This window comes from Melanerpes formicivorus, unplaced genomic scaffold, assembly GCF_026170545.1.
Source record: "Melanerpes formicivorus ecotype bairdi unplaced genomic scaffold, bMelFor1.0.p_v2 SCAF_90, whole genome shotgun sequence".
In the NCBI taxonomy this organism is placed as follows: Eukaryota; Metazoa; Chordata; class Aves; order Piciformes; family Picidae; genus Melanerpes; species Melanerpes formicivorus.
Genome location: NW_027142442.1, coordinates 2,197,582 through 2,217,723, shown reverse-complemented (window position 1 = coordinate 2,217,723; position 20,142 = coordinate 2,197,582). Strand labels below are relative to the sequence as shown.

Here is a 20,142-nt window from a genome sequence, read left to right as displayed (position 1 = left end):
TGGCTCTTCCCTGCAGGGAAGGACTTGCAGTTCTTGGTAAAACTTGGAGCAAAATGCAGTTACAGGACAAAAGCATCCCCACAGCAGCTGGTAAAACCTGCTCACTGATAATGTGGGAGAAAGTCCCTGCATAGAAGCAACAAAGACCAAGGAGGGAACAAACTGGTGAGAGTAGTCTAAGGTGTGGAATGACACACTGTGCAGAGGTATCCTGTCAAGTCCAGGCAAACAAGTCTGGGAATGAGAAACAGTACAATCTTTCCTGAGCTAAGTTACCCTTCTCAGCAGGAGACTATGAATGCTGCTCAGCAAACACAACTAAAGGAAGAGCTCCCTGAGAACAGGACTGCCCTTACCCACTGAGCAGCACAACCTGTAGCAGGAGAAGGTCAGATCCTCATCCTGTTCTGACAGCAGAAATGTGGAAGGTGTTTGCAGCAAAAAATTTCTTCATTCGCTGCTCATTCTGGGGGCCTCCTCTTCCCAGTTCCCCTTTTTGCACTAGAAAAAACATCTAACCTTAAGGCCCAGATCAGTGATGTCCATTCCCTTTTGCAGGTTCCCAAAGACTCCTGGATTCTCCAGTGCTAATTTTATCTCATTGCCACTGAATTGCATGGAGAGATTCACAAACCCCTGGCAGAGAGCAGCCTCTACTCTGTGTTAGCAAAATCAAGGCAATCACATAGAAGCTCTTGTGAAAATAAATTCTAGACTCCAGTATTTTATAGATGTTTTGAAAATATTTCAGGCAGAAGAGCTGGAAACATTCTGGGGGCTCCTGACAGCCCCTGCAACAAAGACCACTGCATGCATGTTCTCACTGTGAAGTAGAGGTGGTTTGTCCATTTCAAGGCAGGAGCAATGCCCTTTAGGACTGCCAGAGACTGTCAGGAAACAGAACAAAAATCTCACAAATTGTAAGAAAATACTGGCCCCCCAGGCTAACTGCTACTAGTAGGCAAATCAGCCCTGGAGTATCTGAGTCTTTATTTCACTTCTTACTCAGTATTTCCTCTTCCCTCTGCCAATTCCCATAGTGCCACCTCTCCACCATCCCTTTCCTTCTCTCTCTGTACAGTTTGCAGTGTCTCAATTCTACCTGTATCATCAAGGAGCCAACTTTTCCCCTCATTCAGTCTCCAGCTCCCTGATTGTTTTTGTTGCTTTTCTCAGGACTCACATCTCATTTTCCAGTAAGCTCTGGTAACACAGCCAAGTCATGGCACCATGTCCACTGCAGGGGAAGAAAAGCATGGGCGACTGTGCTGCAAGAGTATAGGCATATGCTCTACTTGTACTATTCCCAGTAGCTGCAGTAAGGGTACTTACATACACCACTAGTATATGCAGAAATGTTTGCAGGACCACATCCTCCTTGAAACCCCCCAAAAAAATTACTCCATCTCACAGAGTTCTTCAACTGGATGAGTGTTTCAAAGGCCACATGCTGCCTGCCCTGTTCATACCCTACCATATCCAGGGAATCACAGAAACATTAAGGTTGGAAAAGACCCTCAGGAACACCGAGTCCAACCCAGAACCATCCTCTACAAAGCTCCCCCCAAACCATATGCCCAAGCTCCACATCCAAACGACCTTTAAACACATCCAGGGTTGGTGACTCCACCACCACCTCCCTGGGCAGCACATTCCAATGCCTGACCACTCTTGATGTGGCCTGCATCAAGAACAGTGTGGCCAGCAGGAGCAGGGAGGTCATTCTGCCCCTGTACACTGCACTGGCTAGGCCGCACCTCGAGTACTGTGTCCAGTTCTGGGCCCCTCAGTTTAGGAAGGATGTTGACTTGCTGGAATGAGTCCAGAGAAGGGCAATGAAGTTGGTGAGGGGTTTGGAACACAAGCCCTATGAGGAGAGACTGAGGGAGCTGGAATAGCTCAGCCTGGAGAAGAGGAGACTCAGGGGTGACCTTATCACTCTCTACAACTACCTGAAGGGAAGTTGTAGACAGGCGGATGTTGGTCTCTTCTCCCAGGCAGCCAGTACCAGAACAAGAGGACACAGTCTCAGGCTGTGCCAGGGGAGGTTCAGGTTAGATGTTAGGAAGAAGTTCTATACAGAGAGAGTGATTGCCCATTGGAATGGGCTGCCTGGGGAGGTGGTGGAGTCGCCGTCATTGGAGGTGTTCAGGAGGAGACTTGATGGGGTGCTTGGTGCCATGGGTTAGTTGTTTAGGTGGGTTGGATTGGTTGATGGGTTGGACGCAATGATCTTGAAGGTCTCTTCCAACCTGGTTTATTCTATATTCTATTCTAATTTTTTCCTAACATCCAGTCTAAACCTACCCAGTTGCAGCTTGAGGAGACAAAGAGGGTAGTGGCTTCTGGAGCTTGCAGTCCCCTGCCACTAAGCAGGCATTAAGAATGAAACTAACTTTTGTTTAAGTTGCTTGCTCATAAAATGTAAAACTGGAACAATTACAATATCTCTGCTGCTGCAGAACTTTATTTTACTGAATGCTGTTACCTTCTGCATCACGTTTGGGGAATTTGAAACAGGCAAATGGAAGAAGGTCTGATTGAAGATGAAGTTAAGTGAAAGAAATTGGTCTCATTTAGCACATGACAGGATTCATCTGTGTTCCCAAGTCCACTGAGGTAGCATCATGGGCGTTTCATATTCATGAGCTGCTGCGACACTGTGTCCCCTCATTTACAAAGCACCGTGTTCAGCAAATTCTGTCCCTGTGGACACCCCGTGCATTTCATGGTCTTGTCAGAGAGACATCAAACACTTCAGTAACCAAATACCAGAAAATGGCTTTAATTAGCGCCTCTCAATGCAATAAATAATTTTTCTCTCTAAGTGGAAAAAAAAAATATGGAGAATTAAAAAAAAAAAAAAAAGGAAAAGAAAGTGAAAAGCAACAGGCAAAAAAAAAATCTTCAAAAAAACATAAGGAACAAGGGACACAGGCAGCTTCTGCTGAACACACAAACAAGCTTGAAGCCTCTTGGAAGCTTCCTCAGGAGAGCGGCAGGCAAACGGAGAGGATAAAGAACATTTCTTTGGATGCTTGGGTATTAATTTCCCTGACTGAAACTGCCCTACTAGTAGGCCAGTACAGAACAGCATGCCTGCCTGATCAGCCATCAGGGAGATGAAAACAGTAGAGTGAAAAGCAGGTAGTGCCACAGCCACCAGGGCGCTGCCTTAAAAGCTGAAACAAGCAGCAGATAACCTGAGTGTCCCAAAGCACCCTTTTGAGGAAAGAATGCCAACTGTGCAACCTGCCCAAGCTGATGGGAAAAGTCACCCAGTGACTAGGTGCCAGGGGATTCACAGGATCTAGAGACCATGTTGCAGATTCAGTGCTAGCCCTCCAGCCTTGCATTAAAAGATTATGCATTTGCCTTGCATCAGACAAAATATCTTTTCTTCATCCACCAAGCTCTGATGACAGGGTCAGTGAGGTAGATGACTAGCTGGGAGGTCAGGTGATCCATGAGACACTCTACTTACTTTGCTAGTGTTGTGCTTTCACAGCCTGCTTGGCGTGGCTTCTTCCTCACCCGAGAGCTTGCTAGGGACAGGCATTAGGCAACTTTGGTGTTTCCCAAGGCTCCTACTGACACAAAGCCTCTGCCCGGTTGCAACCCCTGGGAAGCATGAAGAGAGACAGAGCACTGAACAGCCCTATCAGGTGAGTCACTGGGCTCAGTGCAGCAATCCATGGCTCATACAGTGCAAGAAGAGCAGACACTGATGGCTTTAAAGATGAGGAATCTCTTAATGCATAGGTTTGTTCACCACCAGCAGAAGACAGGAGAAACTGGAAGCCAGGCTCAGGACACCATATTCCTGAGCTTATCAACATTCAGAGTGGTAAGAAACCTCCTAGCCTTACCACAGCCCCCTGACAGAACACTGTGCCTGCCCTCCTTTTCAGCAACATCTGTTCTCCCCTTTTCAAAGGCTGTTCCATTCCTTTGCACTATTCCCCTGCTGAAACATACTCAGAAGGTGGTGGGGCAGCAGATGACAAGGTGCGAGGTGCCCAGGGAGGGTCTGGTGAACTCAGAAACACAAACCCCTCCGCAATAACGCTGGCGATGAGTGGTTTTGCACGAGAGCACTGCTGCGAGGGGGAAAGCAGCTTCTCAGGATGCTCCTGTGGACGGATGTTCAGGAGCAGGCGTGTCTGATTCTATTTCATCCTCTTCATGTTATGCTTGAAAAACAAGACAAACTACATTTCTTTCATGCTGAATCTTTAGGGTGGGCTTTTTTAGTATTTTTTTTCTTCTTATATATATTTATTAAAAAAAATGCCTCTTTGATCGGCAGCACCCATGGCACTTCCACATCCAGCAACTCCTCAGAAGCCTCCCTCCTTCCACACAAGGCCACCGCTGCTGACAGCCAGACAGGTTTGATCAGAGCCACTCAGAATCGGATTTTCATAAGACAGATGAGGAATCTTACTGCTGCTCTCTCTCGTATCAGATGAGAAACTGAGGGGGAGGGAGGATGGCTCCTGAGGGAACCGCACTACAATCAAGGGCTATGTGGTTCAGTCTCTGTCCCTCCACTGCTGCAATTTTCAAAGGAGTTTGCCTCAGGCAGTTTTAAATGATGGTGTCTCAATTCTGTAATCATCTTTCAAGAGCTTTTCCTTAAAGGGTATTTTAGGTAAACCTAGTCCGTCAACTACACTTATGGACTCAGCCATCACAGAGCCAGCGTGACTCTGTAGCTACCCTGTCACAGAATTTACTGATGGAAGATGCTCACCCAGACCATCATTTTCAGCTCCTGATGAGCTGTGTGTGCTTCATTGCAATTAAACTGTCCACTGTCCCTTGGTCAGTGGGATGCTGCTTCAAACAGGCCATCAGACATATTCCTTGAGACATATTCTTTGCTCCCCCCTGACCACTGTGGCTGTCAAGAGGGAGCTTTTCTTTAACACCAGAGGCTCTAGATCACAATGGCAGCAGTCGCTAGAGGGGTTCAAACTGGCCTGGACCAACAGCTCAGTGGAAACCATTGGGCTGTGCCAAGTTTGCCCTTCACTGACCTTGCACAGAGACCTGAGGCAGCACATTAGGGGAGCAACTGAGGGAAGGACTGCAGTGTGCCAACACATCCACACACAAAGTCACAGTGCAGAATCCCAGAAACTCAGCAGTCACTGTCACTTTCCACCTCAGGCCCCTTCAGCCCATTCACACCACTTCCAAAACACCATGTTTTTCACTTTGTCTCCACTTCACTGATGCTCAGAACTCTTTGTTCATTTAGCTCTGCCCAAACCACTTCACCACTGCCCCCTGAGCCTGTGAAATACCTGCTGGCCATACCCCTGACTGTTCCTGCAAATTCTCCCCTCTCACCTTGCAGCTCACGCACCCTGGAATCCACCACCACTTGGTGTACTCTGCAAAAAACTGCAGCTCACCAGGGAAGCAATTAGTGAACTTTATCAGGAATGACAGAGCCAACAATAACTCAACAGTGTGCTCTATTCTCAGCTCTGTTTGGAGCAATTTCATCATTGGTGCATATTTGCATGCAGCTTGAGCTGTTTGACATTTTATGGCTGAGAATTACAGGTGTCTGATACCCTGTGAGGGCTCTCTCCCTCTTGACAGACAGACATCATCCCCCAGAAAGATGTGGAGACCGTGGCTTATGTCTGCTTCCTCCTCTGCAGTGCACAGAGCCTGGACTCCCAGCCTGTTCAAATGCAAAGGAGCTGCTGGTACATGCCAGAAGGGTAAGAAATCCTTCTAGAGGTTTGACATTGTATAGAGAGGTCTAATCATCAGCTCTGCTTCCTTGAGGAGGCTTCCCAGCAGGCAGGAAGGGGTTTTGCCTTGAGGGCATAGATCTAGTGACTGTCTCCTGGCAGCTTTCCTCACCTGCAGGTCAGGTTTGGGCTGTCTGTGTAGCACAGCCAGGCTTTCATTTCAATCAGCTGTCTCATTCACACACACTCTCTGCTTTAAAATAACAAGCCGTTGTTCTCACAGACAGAAAATCACACATCACATCCCAGTCTTCCAAAAAGAGCCCTGTTCTAGGAACCATGCATCCCAAGGGTAACAGAGAGAAGGGGGGAAGGGACATCTGAAGATGGGGCAATATTCTATGTGGGGAAGAGTATCTGGGAGAGAGATGAGAACCTTAGCTAACAAGCACCCCGTAGAGTGCTGAAGAGAAAAATCCAAGGGCAATGCAGTGAGGACACAGACATCTGGAGGAGTGCAACTCAGCAATACAGAACTGGTGGACAAGAAAGAAACAACAAAGAAACTTATAGCCAAGAGGACGAAGTAGATTTCTGATGAGGGGTCAGGGGAGAATGCCAGCATTTCTCACCCCAACAGGTAACAGCCCTTTGCAACTGGATGCCAGAAGGAGACACACAAACAGAGTAAAGCCAAATGAAATGCCCAAGCAAAGTCAAAGCAGAGATTCTACTCCCCCACTGGAGACAGGAGCAAAGGAAGGGGAAAGCCCTTCAATGTGAACCTGGTTTGTTCTGTCTTCCTTCTCACCTCATAACAAAGAATAGTCTGTGCTTGGAAGAAGCTCTTGGCTGCTACAGAAAAGGAAGCAGTGCTCTGCAGACAGCACTTTTAAAATTCCACTGATAGTCTCCCATCTCATGCAGTTTCCCTGCAATACGGTGCTCAGTCACTGCTGCTCATTTCCCCTGTTGACATGGACAGAAAATTGAGCAATTACCCTTAAACTCCTCTCTCTCAGATTGCCCAGATTGCTACATACACAGCATTAAGCCCCCAATTGCCCCTGGCCAAAAGTGACTCAACTAGGCCTGTCCTTTAGGAATTAAGCACTTTTGTGTTGCTTCTGAAGGTTTATTATTCCTCCAGTTCTGATGCATTAAATCCTGCTAAAGCAGGTTTCCCACCACACAGAGGGGCTGAGCCTCTGTGTGAGGATGAGGTTCAGCTGGACACAACCACCTAGCAAAGATGTGTTATCCATTTGCTGTGCCTGTGTACTAGCACGTCCCAGTGTGTCTTCAGGAGGATTGGCACTAAGCTCACAGCGAGTGCTGTAGGAAGTCCCCCCAGTATCCATCATCTAAACACTCCACAGCTATTTCTGGAGTGACTGTACTTTTACAAAAGCCTTTCCAGCCTGGACTAGAAATATGGATGAGAGAAAATTAATTCTGAGCACAACCTGAGCCAAGATACTTCACTGCTAGCGTCTCAAGGGTTTGTACAGGACAGCATGGATGACTTACACCTTCTGGGTTTCCCCAAGTAACTGTAAAGAGTGGCTGAAACTGCAGATAGTTCCATGCATGTCCCTGTCTTGTCCACTCAGTTTCCCATATTACTTCAGTCTTTCCACACAGCCTGAGAAGTGACTGAACTCCTGAACTTCCCTGGAGCTGAGGAATCAGATGCTATTTCATACACAGGATGAATGGCCATGGACAGGGAGAGAATTTTGCTCTTACCCCTGAAACTACAAGGCATATTAAACCCTCCTTGACAGCACAAACTTCATTTTCCACATACCAAACTGGTCTCTCTCCAGGCCCTATTTTCCCTTTGGGTTTTTTAAACACTTTCTCCAACGAAATCCAAATTCTGAGCCTCTGGGTCTTCACAATGTACAAATGATCTCAACTGAGCACATTTCAAATACACAAGAACACTTTTTTTTGAGGGCATACAGTTTTGTCCTTCATTCTTCTAATGAAAAGGTTGGACAGGGGACAAACAATGTTAATGGAATGGTACAGCTCAGCTTTCTAATAGGTTAAAGGAAGGCGATCCAAATGTATTGGTTGACAGCAGCAATCATTACGCAACTGCGCCTGTTCATATTAAGGTGTACAAGCTAAGGCATTATGCAGCACAAAATAACCCTGACCCATCCTTGGGGATCCATACACCAATGCCTTGATTTTTGCATGTTTAGAATCCAAGCTTTACAGTTACAGTTAAGGACACAAGCCCAAGTGCAATTCTGTGTGAATGGGAGGGATGATTACAGCTCAACTTAACTGCACTGCCTGTCTCCTACACTGGGTAGTTATTTGTATCTCTCTGGTTATTAAGAAAAGAAAAGAAAAGGAAAAAATTGTTCAGGTTCTGGAGTTTGCTTAAATGTCACTTTTCTTCACTGCAATTACTGTGCCCAGATGGAAAACTCCACTTCCATAATCACAGAATACATCTGGTTGGAAGAGACCTCAAAGATCATCCAGCCCAACCCTCGACCCAGCACTGAAGGGTCAACACTAAACCACGTCCCTAAGTGCCAGGTCCACACACTGCTTAAACACCTCCAGGGATGGTGACTCCACCACTGCCCTAGGCAGACCATTCCAGTGTTTGATAACCTTTTCAGTGAAGAAATATTTCCTAATATCCAGCCTGAACTTCCCCTGGTGCAGCTTGAAACCATTGCCTCTAGTCCTGTCACTTGACACCAAGGAGAAGAGGCTGCCCCCTCCCTGCTCCAACCTCCCTTTGGGTAGTTGTAGAGAGCGCTGAGATCTCACCTCAGCCTCCTCTGCTCCACACTGAACAGCCCCAACTACCTGAGACGCTCCTTGTAGGTCCTTCCAGGCCCTCCATGAGCCTTGTTGTCCTTCTCTGGACACGCTCCAGCACCTCAATGTCCTTCCTGTAGTGAGGGGCCCAGAGGTGAACACAATACTTGAGATGTGACCTCAGCAGTACCAAGTACAGGGAGATGACCACCTCCCTGTTCCTGCTGGCCACCGTCTTTCTAATACAAGCCAGGATACCATTGGCTTACTTGGCTACATGGGCACCCTACTGACTCATATTCAGCTGTCTGTCAAACAACACCCCCAGGTCCCTCTCTGAGTCACGGCTTTCCAACTACACATCCCCAAGTCTGTAGCTTATCATGGGGTTGTTGTGACCCAGGTGGAAGAAATAGTATCTCCCTGTAGAAATAGGACTACAAGCATGGCATGCACTAATCCATTTAGACATTTTCCACCTATAAATGACATCCACAGCCTAGAGAATTTGACTGTACCAGAAAGTACCTGGGTAGGAACACTCCTTAGATTAGTGGGATCCTTCTTTAAACATAAAAATTTCATCCAAAGACTAAGTCTGCTTTGCATACAATCCAAATTCAACTGTTAACCATAGGTTAAGCACAGATAAGTAAGTGAAGTGTGTTAGGACTTGCCGTGTTTTCATACTGGATTCTGCATCCACTCTACTCTGTATTGATTACTCAAGGTCTTGGCACACTAAAAGTCACATGCTGCAAACACGTGGTAAGCATTTTTATGCCTGGTTAGAGTACAATAATACTCTGAATACAAGATCAAGGTTCAACAAGAAGGACAGCACATGTGGAAACAGTCAAAGAGCTTTACAGAACAGACTATCAGCCTCAGTGCCATATGCTGAAATTTAAGAAGCCCAAGAAACATCCCAGGGGAAAAATTGAGTCTATTCTGAAGATGCCAATGCTATAAAGGTGCCACTTCTGGCAGTCATATGTTGCAATGCTTAATCTGTCTAGAAGACACAAATAAGTCTTCATTTAATCTCATTAAACATACTAAAGTCTGATCCTTTGTGACTCCTGGTAATTATTCTGATGCTTGGTGATATCTTACAGATGCAACTTTTCAGACACTGTTAAAAATCCGTAGCCCTTGAAAACTGAGGTAGTTCCTAGAGACCTTAATGAATTCCTGTGCTCCCCACAGCTCTCCAGTGCTTGCCTCAAAATTCACACTGTGTATTTTTCCTGAGATTTCCCTTGGCTCATCCAGTCTCAGCCAAGCAGGTGACACACTCGATACAGAAAACTTGTGTTAAGTCAGATTTCACAGCAGCCTGTGCAGAAATGGGATTACAGACCAGTGTCTGTGCTTAGTTTATCATCTACAATCTGAGGTTAGGGCAAGATCTTTTTAAATTAAGAATTCCCTCATGGTCAAGACCCCAGGAGGGAACAGAGCAGGGAACAAGACAAGGAGGGAACAAGACAAGGAGGTTACCATAAGAGAGTCATTAAGCAGAGCATAGTATCACCTAAACTAAGGGACAGCAGTGATTTCTGTCCCTACTCTTAACATTTGATTGATCTTTTAGCTCTCTTTTTGCCCCAGTCCACTATACTCCGTGCAGAGGTAATCACAGAGAAAAGCATGTCCTCAACACTTTCCTTCTTCCCAAAGGTGCTTTATCCTTCTGTGTTAATGAGGAGTCAGGATTAGATTGCAAGTTCACTTCCTCATCCTCTTCTCTATCTCCTTTGCTGTCTCTCCCTCATTCAGCAGGTGGGGGAGAGGTAACAGCTTCTGCATTTGGTTACCCTCAGGGTGGTTCATTTCCTTGCAATTTCTCACAAGATGTCTCTGCTCACTTTACTGGAGAACCCCCAGACATGCAAGAAGGCACTTTTTGCAGTCAAGTAGGTGATATCTTACCTCCTCCATCATCTGATGTCTCCAGGCTCTGCTGTCTGAGACGATGGCTGCAGCAAAACACAAGGAATAAAGATTTTCAACTGCAAGCCCAGAAAGACACCTTGTTGTGTCCCATTCCTCCCCACAAGCATCATGGCCTATCAAGGGGAGAGTTCCCAGGTACACTTAGCCTGCAGACTGACCTTCTTCCATACCCCTTATCCCTGAATCAGCAGAAATCTCAGCTTAGAGTGATCAAGCAAGATGCCTTATACCTGAGACAAATCCCTGGGCTGTAGACAGTGGGGCCTGGGGTGGGTGAGAGGAAAGTGGATGCTTTCTACTTTTCCCTCTTTCTGTCATGTGGGAGTGACAGAAACATTACCTACTCCATATCCAGGAAACTTCAGAGTGACCAGCCCTGCCTTGTGACACAAATTCATGCCAGGCTCTGCACCCTTCCCAAGTTTCAGATCTTGGTGTTAGTGGTGCTTTGAGTTCATGTCCCTTCTCCATGAGAACAGCTGTAAAAGTTGTGGAAGAACTCTCAGCAATAAGGGGAACTTACTCTTCTACTTCTTCTCCATGCTTTCTTCCTGACCTGCAAGAGAAGGACAGGCTTATGCTTAGAAAAGGCTGGAGATAATTTTAAACCTGCACCTTTCCCTATATTACTGTCACTGTGCAAAACAGTTCCTACACCAATAAGCCACCGCAACAAAAAGCTTCCGAGTGCCTCAGATTGAAGCAGAACCACTTCAGCCCAGAAAGACAGCAATGCTCAGACACAGCTTTTTAGCTTCTTGGATACTTTTCACACCCCTCTGCCATCAGCTGCAGGTAAAGCTCACCTTACCCAAGTAGAGAGATTGACACTAAGGAGTGAAGGAGGTGCTGTCCTTTGTCTGCCTATGCCTGACGGATCAACAGGACCATTCTCTGGTTGCCTTTATCCGTTAGGAGCACCATTTGAGCTGGCCAAGTTCAGGTCATACGTGCTGTCGCTGCAGTAAATCAGGGTTGATCTGGCTGAGTTAACAGGAGTTCATAATAATAACGTGGGGGAGAGGCACTGGCAAATGGCAGCTCCCTTGCTCTCCACCCCAGCAAGCCCAGAAGTAATTCAGTCCCGATTAGGGACGCTTGTTCAATATTCAAAATGTAAAACATGGAGGTTGCTGAACCAGCACTTTGAAAAGTTAATTAAATGCCAGGTTTCTTTTTAGCAGATACTCCATCACTCGCTGATTGCTTTGGCCATTTTGCAAAGTGAAGTTTCATCTCTGTGTGTTGGGAATAAATATTCTCCCCTCCCTCGAAGTCAGGGTGCTATGATAAAGAACATATGGGGCTCTCTCCTACCACATGCACAGAAGTTGCTTCAGTGCCTTGCACTGCTGCTTTCAAAGCCCTTCCATGAGATGGGGACAGGGCTTTCTTCACCTACTCTCTGTTCTAGCAGGTTATGGTCCTCATCTAGCTCTCCTGTGAAGTACTCTTCTAAGAGCAAGGAGCAGAGCAGACAGGATGTTTAGCTGTGAGAAGACAACCACTTGTCTCCACTGCTCCTCCTGGGGCTTGCAGTCTGTGAGAAGCTAAAAGTGAACTGGTAATCTGAGCCAAATAGTATCCACCGCTGCAGCTGCATAGGTGGCATCTGTAACTAAAGCTAAAGCTGCATCCTGCTAGAGGCAGAAGTGCAATGGAGCTAGGGAATTTAGTAAAGAGCTCTTCCAGTGAGGAGTAATTGTCCAGCTCCATCTTTCTTCCCAGTGGTGACCCCCCTGGTACTACAGAGAATGAAACAGATGGCTTCAGAGGGCCTACCCCCAGCACTCTCTGGAGTCTGGATCTCTGAATGTGGAGTTTAGACGCAGATGGAAAGATGATGCAAGATTTATTCTATTTTATCCTTCCCTTCTGCCTTCACAGAACTGCTTCCCATACCCTGTCTTCAGAGCCTTGCCCTCACTGAGCTGAAGCATCCCAAATGATGGCTTTGCACAGGTGATTTACTGGAGGTTCAATCTCACAATCCTGTTACTCTTGATAATTGTCCATCCTCCAGGTAACACTATTTCTCAGTACTCACACTCCTTCCATCTTTGCTCATCTCCTGTCCCCAGTCAGGGGTGAAACACTCCACATGTTTGCACTTCTTAGAAGAGGGTCACTCCTGCTATCCCTGTAAACAATTGTTGTTTCTTTTTTCCTGAGCTCCCTGTCATGACAAATATCTAGGTGGCCAAAGGGAAGACAGGCATATGTCAGTCCTAGAGGCACAGAGCTCCAAAACTTAAAGCTTTCTCAACTTCTCCCTGGTATGTTAGAAAAGGGCTTGCTCAGGGCAATAAGCAAATACTTCTTTATGAAACAGCTGCACTACAGTGAAAGAAAAATAGTAATCTGGGGAAGAAATTAATATACTGGGACAGCACTGACCCCTTTAAGCCCTAGTGGTAGAACACTGTCCTGTCAAAAAAAGGTTTCCTCGTCTCTCTAGGGCAAGCTGAAGCCCCATGTTCATCCCCCCAAAAGGAGAACACAGGGTCCAAAGGTGGCAGTGGGTGATGACAGTCTCTGACAGTACTGTGGTTTACACAGAGCATTTAAATAGCACTAGGGCAGGAACTAGAAAGGCCTGTTGTGCTGTTTAGGTGAGACATCTGCTCCCAGTCACCTATATTAGATGTGGCTGTTAACATATGATTTGGAATGGCAGTATTTGATTGAACTAGCATTTCAAACCAGCTGATATGGTCACAGGTAGAGAACTATCCCCGAAATATAGTATTAAATGTCTGCAGCACTAGAAGAAATTGCATGTTTTACACTCTCTGTGGCCTTCATCACTCAGCTATTAGGTAATACCAACCAGTCTGCTATTTCCTATCTTCTTTTATAAGGCTTCCTTTCATTTTGTTTGATACCAAATTACTTTTTCATTCCCTGTTTCAGATTGGAGGAAGAAAAAAGGAAAACAAATTAGTCACTAAATACTTTTCATTTGTTCCTGACCTTTTGCCTTTTGCAGCCCAATTGCATCACCTAAATCTACCCAACAAAGTGACCCTAACAGAAAAGGCAAGCTTTGCACTGTGTGCTAAGGCTAGAAATCTTCAAGGCAGTAAGGAGTCATTAACAGATTGTCAAAAGGTGCCCTGCCTCCAACCCTGTCCAGTCCATAAGCTTAGCCTCCAGAAACAGTCACCTCCTTGACTCTTTGCTCTCCAAGCACAATAGAACAGAACAGAATAGAATGAATAGACCAGACCAGACCAGACGAGACCTTCAAGATCATCGTGTCCAACCTATCAACCAATCCAACCCACCTAAACAACTAACCCATGGCACCAAGCACCCCATCAAGTCTCCTCCTGAACACCCCCAATGACAGCGACTCCACCACCTCCCCAGGCAGCCCATTCCAAAGGGCAATCACTCTCTCTGTATAGAGCTTCTTCCTAACATCCAACCTAAACCTCCCCTGGCACAGCCTGAGACTGTGTCCTCTTGTTCTGGTACTGGGTGCCTGGGAGAAGAGACCATCATCTGCCTGTCTACAACCTCCCTTCAGGTAGCTGTAGAGAGTGATAAGGTCACCCCTGAGTCTCCTCTTCTCCAGGCTAAGCAGCCCCAGCTCCCTCAGTCTCTCCTCATAGGGCTTGTGTTCCAAACCCCTCACCAACTTTGTTGCCCTATGGGAAGCTCCACAAGCATTCTTCATGAAGCTATCACACTGCTTTAAGCATTGTGGAGCACCCCTTCCTGAGAACTGTCTCAACTTATTAATACCAATTGCAACACGTTGAGGCTAACATTTAACCCTTCAGGAATATCAGGCCTGGGTACACAGTATCCTCTTTATTCATCACTCGGGTGCAGCTTTCCAGCGGTGAGTGAAAGCAGACAGGGAAAGAACCAGACTGTAAATTCAAGACTGCACAGGCAGATTTTCTACTCTTACGTTCCCAGTCACAAGAAGTGCAGTGTCCTGGTTTGCTTGCTCCAGCTGGTGGCACAGCATGAGCTATAGATACACCCACTCAGGTAAGGGCAAACAAAACAACACAATCCTGGGAGCAGCGCTCAGAAATGCATTCAGTCTGATGTACTTTACACCAGCTAACTCCACTTTTGGTGAGACAGCAATACCTCTGTTTCTTTGATTTCTTCACCCATTATATCTAGAGGGCCAAAGAACATGGATCAACCCCACAACCTGGACAGCTCCACTTAAATTCCCTTTCACTGCAAGGCTGGCTGTGATCCCAAACATAACCACAAATCCCAGAATATATCATCTGGCTTTAGCCACCTATGACCCCCTGTCTATTTCAGGGTGCTTACTAGCTGAGAAACCCAGCAGAAGACCCCAAAAGATGCCATGTAACCCCACATTACAAAATACCTAATTCTCTCCTAGCTGCGTCCTACACCAGAGGATACAGATGTGTTCTTACTCTTGAGTGTTCTCTTTGCTCAGTTCTGGCCAGCAGAAATCTCCCTCCACATTAATGAGGGGGTCAGACCTCAAAATGGTGGTTTTCCCCTCCACGCTCCTAATGTACAGCTTAGTTGCTTTGGACCTGCCTGCAACTTCTGTGCTGAAGGGTGAAAGGCAGTTCTAATGTAGACATCAGTTCTGTTAAACTGTTTCTTTCTCATTTAATGGACTACTGTGGAGATCTAAATGGAGATAAAGTAGCAGGACTCAGAGAACCGTCAGGATGCTATCTTTATGCAGCATGACAATGTGCAGTGGTTAATTAGACACCGTTAACCTATTTTAGCAGGGGACATAACTTGGATGAATGGGGGGAAATGTCCTTGAAATCTTTTAATGTCCACAGCTCATAAGAGCTCTAGACACGCTTGCATTGTGCACCGAGCCTCAAGCCAGGTACCAGGAGGGCAGTCTGGTTGATCCGAGGCTCACTCCTGCGTGCCCGGGGAGATGCGAGAGCCGGCAACACAGCCAGAGGAAAGGGCAGCAGTTACGGTGGCTTGCTAAAACGAACATTAAGGAGACTGGGCAGGAAAGCCCTGTCTAGCGTGCCGAGGGTGCCAGCCGAAGAAGAGACGGGCTAGGAGCGCGGGCAGTTTCATCACCCAGCCTGGCTGCCCTCTGCCCGGGCGGGAAGTCCTCCGCTGGGGGCCACTTTGCTGTCACCGGCGCTTCCCGGGCCCCCCCAACGCGGCGGGGGCCGGGGCCGGCGTGGCTGCGGGCCGCGTTCCCCTGGGCCGCCGGCCCGCGCTGCAGCATTGCCGGGCCACGGCCGCCCTCTGCCGGGCCCAGCTGGCGTGGCGACCGGCCCGGCCTCACCGCGGAGCCCGCGGCTCCCCAGCCCGCTCCGCCGGGACGCTGCCCGGCCAGGAGGGAGGCGGGCACTGGGGCTAGGGCAGGTGCCCGCGGGCACAGCTGCAGCCCAGAGGAGACTGTCCCTGGCAGAGTGGGCGCGGAGGGGCCGCACGGCGAGACGCAAGGGGATGTTAATTGTTGCACAGAGCGAGCCCTGGCACCACCGGGACAGCTTCATCTGCCTGAGTGTTAGCATATTTCCTGGCATGTCCATGTCTCAGCCACTTCCTTTGTGAATCATGCGGAAACAGAAAGCTGCTTGAAGCTGCTATAAGAATGAAATTGTTGGGGGGGGGGGGGGGGGGGGAAAGGAACGTCCTGAAGTTCAGAGAGATATTTTGTTTTGAGAGCAGGGTGATCAGAAGTAGAGCAGAGAGATGGGCTTTGTGCACAGGAAGCCAGACCCTGGCTAGCGTTCTGCCTCGATGCTTCCATGCAAAACCATACCCACCCCAACGCCGAAGGCTTGGCTCAGCCCTCAGGGAGACATGAAGCCTCTTGTCTCTAAGGCACGAACTGTAATTCAGGCCCAGGCCTGAGGGAGGAGGGAAAGAAACAGATAAAGCACTCTAGCTCAAGTATTTTTCTAGTGCCCATCACCAAAGTGAGTGGGTGGTGAGCTACCAGTTGCAGCTTGTTCGATAGCCTAAGGCACAACTAAGTTACACATCCAATGTGACGTACAAGTGCTAACCCATCAGTCCTTCTGGCTCTCCCAGCATGGGTCTTGGTTATTGGTTGTTTGCTGAGGCACAGGGAGAGAAAAATACTCATCAAAGCTGTATGTAAACAAGAACCAGCCCGTGCTGGAAAGCACTCAGCACCTTTCCCTGGGGTTCCAATCAGTTATCAGCTCCTCTCCCTGGGCTGCGGAAAAGCCATATTTGCCTTAAATCATGGAGTTCAATTTTCACATCCTCTAAAATGAAGGCAAATTTTGCCATTGATTTCAGCAGACCATTGTGAGCCTTTATTTCTGTCACAGGATGTCACCTCAAAGCCCTCTGCTTTCAAGTCCCGGGGCAGACGGCTAGCTATATCTCCACAATGGGGTTTTAGGTAATGCACATCTTTTTAAACTCTAATGGTCCCACTTCTCACAGGCTGCCTGGGCTGCCTGAACCACATGTTGAACACACTGCCCTAGAGCCTGGCACTGGAGGAAGCAGGGTGCAGTGATGAGCAGGCCATGCCCTGTTGGGACAGCAGCTGACAGGCACTGAGGCTAGCTGGCTCCAGCTGAAAAGGGCTTGTGAGGCACTAATCAGTATCTGGCAGAAGTGCTATTGTTTCTCCTCATGTCCTAATATGTGGGCTTGCTTAACAGAAACAACAAAGGAGGAAAGCTCTGGCAAGAAGGACTTTAGGAAGTGGCACAAAAGAACAAGCTGACAGAGAGAGTTCATGGGAGTCACTGTACCTCAGCCTACTCACTGCATTGTCCCTGTAACAGATGTTCCCAGGGTTCCCCTACTGCTCATTGGTAGAAAGCTGACCAGCAGAGCTGTTCAGAGCTCCCACTGAGCAACAGGAAAAAACAACAACACTCAATACAAATTCCTGCTGTGTGGGAAAACAGTGCTGCAGCTTCCAGAGGTAGCCACTACACAGCTTCAGTCCCTGAGAACAGGGGCTCTTATCCAAGTGCTCTCCAGTAAGCACTAGGGCTAACTCTCACAGCAAACGGCTCTTGAGGTTTACAGGAGCATTTCAGTTTCCATTTAAAGGGAAAAGCACACTTGATCCTTTTGGTTACATGGAAGATACTGGCTGCTAAAGAAAAACCTATCAAAGCTGTTCTCTTCAAATCCCCCAACAGAGAACAAACTCTTGATTCTAAAGCATTGGGCTTCATGAAGACCTTTTACTTGCCATTTGCCTTAAATTAAAACACCAAAATAAACTAGATGTTTATTACTTAATGGCACCTGAGAGCAACAGCTGAGCAACAGCTTCTGAAAGAAGGTATTTCAAGAACTTGGATTCATTAATATGCAAGTTCTTAATGTTTTAAGAACAGTAGAGAGCTCATATGGGAAAGGGGACTGGAGGGAGGGGGGAGAAATAGGGCTAAGCAAGTAGACCAGTTCACCCCAAGTCTCTTTTGGCATTAAGCCAGACTTCATAGCCCATTTAGAGGTGACCTACAAAGGCCAGAGAAGTTTTGAGTCTTGGCTTTGATGGAGACAAAAAGGCTGCAAGTTGCATGCCTTCTTCAAGAAGGTTTTGCTTTCTTAAAATAGAAATATTTGGGACAGCAGGAGAGTATCCCCTGAATTTGCTGATAAATTCATTGGAATTACAGAGAACTGAGGAAGGAAGATGCTTTGTCCTCAATCAAAAGAATCAAAGAGACTTCACCCTGAACGCACTCTGCCACCTCAGAAGCTTACATGGACTGTTACCCAACGGGTGACAACCTTGCTCCATTTTTGCCATGCAGGTTTCATCTAGGGGAGCAAGCAGCTCCAATGCTGCTAGTCCTTCCACTGCCCACTGTCTTTCAGTAAAAAGAAGTAAAACAAAACTTCACTAAGAGATAAAAAAAAATAAGCAGAAATCTAGCTATAAATAAATAAATAAAAATCCTAACTCTTTTTCCAGGCTTCTCTGGGCACTACAAAGATACAGGAATGGGCACAAGCCCAGCATTTTCCTTTTGCTAGAAACTCTTGCAGGACTAAGAGAAGGAAAAAACCCCAACACGTCACACTGATGGTACTAAGGGATTCTCAGGTGACTCCATTGTCTTTTAGAGACTTTCCTGTTTCATAGAATGGTCTGGGTTGCAAGGGACCTCTGAAGGTCACCTAGTCCAACCCCCTCTGCAGTCAGCAGGGGCACCCTCAGCTAGATGAGGCTGCCCAGAGGCCTGTCGAGCCTCACTTTGAATACCCCCAGGGATGGGGCCCCTTGTCTTTACAGAGCCTAAACAGAAACACCAAAGCAAGCTCACCCCAGCAATGACAGAGAGGGACAAGAGGACAAGAGTCTGTTAGCATTCCTGGAACATCCAGCCTTTAAGAAAAAAAAAAGAAAGAAAAAAGGTGGGTGAAGGGGGGAGGAGGAGAAAGAAAGGCAAACCCCCCCACCCTGGGCCTGCACATTGCAGCTCACCGCCATCTTGATGTCCTTGATGCGTGCTGATGGCATGGAGGCGGCTGGCACCAGATCAGCCCAAGAGTAGGAATGAGAGGCCAATGGAGATTTATGTGAGGAGAGTGAGATGGACAAGGTAAAATTGTCAGGAGGAGTTGTTAGAAAGTAAAATATATTGTGACAATTCCACTCCTGCCGTTCATCAATAAACTGACAGATCATTTAGTGTCAATTAGGAGTGATAGATGGACAAGTCCCCATGATCCTGGGCCAAAATTAATGGCTGGGAGGGAGAGGGTGATTGAAAATGACGGCTGACATTGAGAGGAAAGTCCTGAAGGTCCCCAAGGGGCCATTACTTGCCTCATTCCCTTGCAGATCAATGCAGGGACAAACCCAAAAACAGACACTTCAAGACAAAACTTAATCAGACTTCCTTTTCTTTCTTCTCCTTCTAAGTTGTGCCCCCTGACTTGGCAGCCTTGATCTTTTGTGCCTATACTCCTCAAATCACTGAGGACATCCACGGATGGCTGCAAGAGTGAGGCTGCCATCCTTCCCACAGCTAGGAGCCCGGCTCCCCTCCTAATATGGCAGCATCACAGGGAAACCCAGACTGAGATTCACCTCAACACTTGCAGGCTGGGAGTAGAGGGCACAAGCAATGACACAAGCTTCCCATTAGACAGAGAATCTCATGAGCTCTTTACTACTCCCACTTGCAAGCCAGGCTTGGCTAGAGGTTTCATAAACCAGGCACTCTCAGGGGTCATTTCATACAGATACCACACTGGATAGTTTAAGCCCATATTTTTGAAACAGGAGCATTTTTTATCTCTAGACACCTTGAATCATAAAACTCCTTAATCTCTTAAATAACTTTCCTCCAGCTCTAGGGTGCAATCTCACCACTGCCCACCCTCCAGAGCCCTAAATGATATCTACATAGAGGCTGGGTTACCCCGCTCTACAGATCACCCTGGCTGCACCTCCTTCCTTCCTACAGACCCTTAATAGTCACCTTCTTGTAAAAGGCATTCCTGGACATGATACCACCACTTCTGTTCCAAAACACTTCAGCACAGTCATTTTCCTAAGAAGGTCTTGATTATTCCAACTCTGTATCATCTGTCAGAAAAGAGACCTTCCAGCTGCAGCTGAAGCACCTGTTGCTAAACTGCCCCAATCCCTCTGGAGGAAAGGAGGTACACGGAAGAGCCTTCCTACTGAAAGCAGCCCTTTGGCTGCAGGGCCACCTGA

At 47.3% G+C, this 20,142-nt stretch overlaps 1 protein-coding gene across 3 annotated transcripts in view; it reads right to left on the bottom strand.

Moving 5' to 3' along the window:
• IFT43 (intraflagellar transport 43) overlaps window positions 1–20,142 on the bottom strand; it is a 53,121-nt gene that overhangs the window by 8,046 nt on the left and 24,933 nt on the right. For all 3 annotated transcript variants that reach the window (XM_068165504.1, XM_068165505.1, XM_068165506.1), the window contains 2 exons: window positions 10,990–11,022; window positions 10,443–10,489 (listed from right to left, as the gene is read on the bottom strand). In XM_068165504.1, the coding sequence (XP_068021605.1) occupies window positions 10,443–10,489; window positions 10,990–11,022 (80 nt within the window). The remainder of the gene's footprint in view (window positions 1–10,442; window positions 10,490–10,989; window positions 11,023–20,142) is intronic.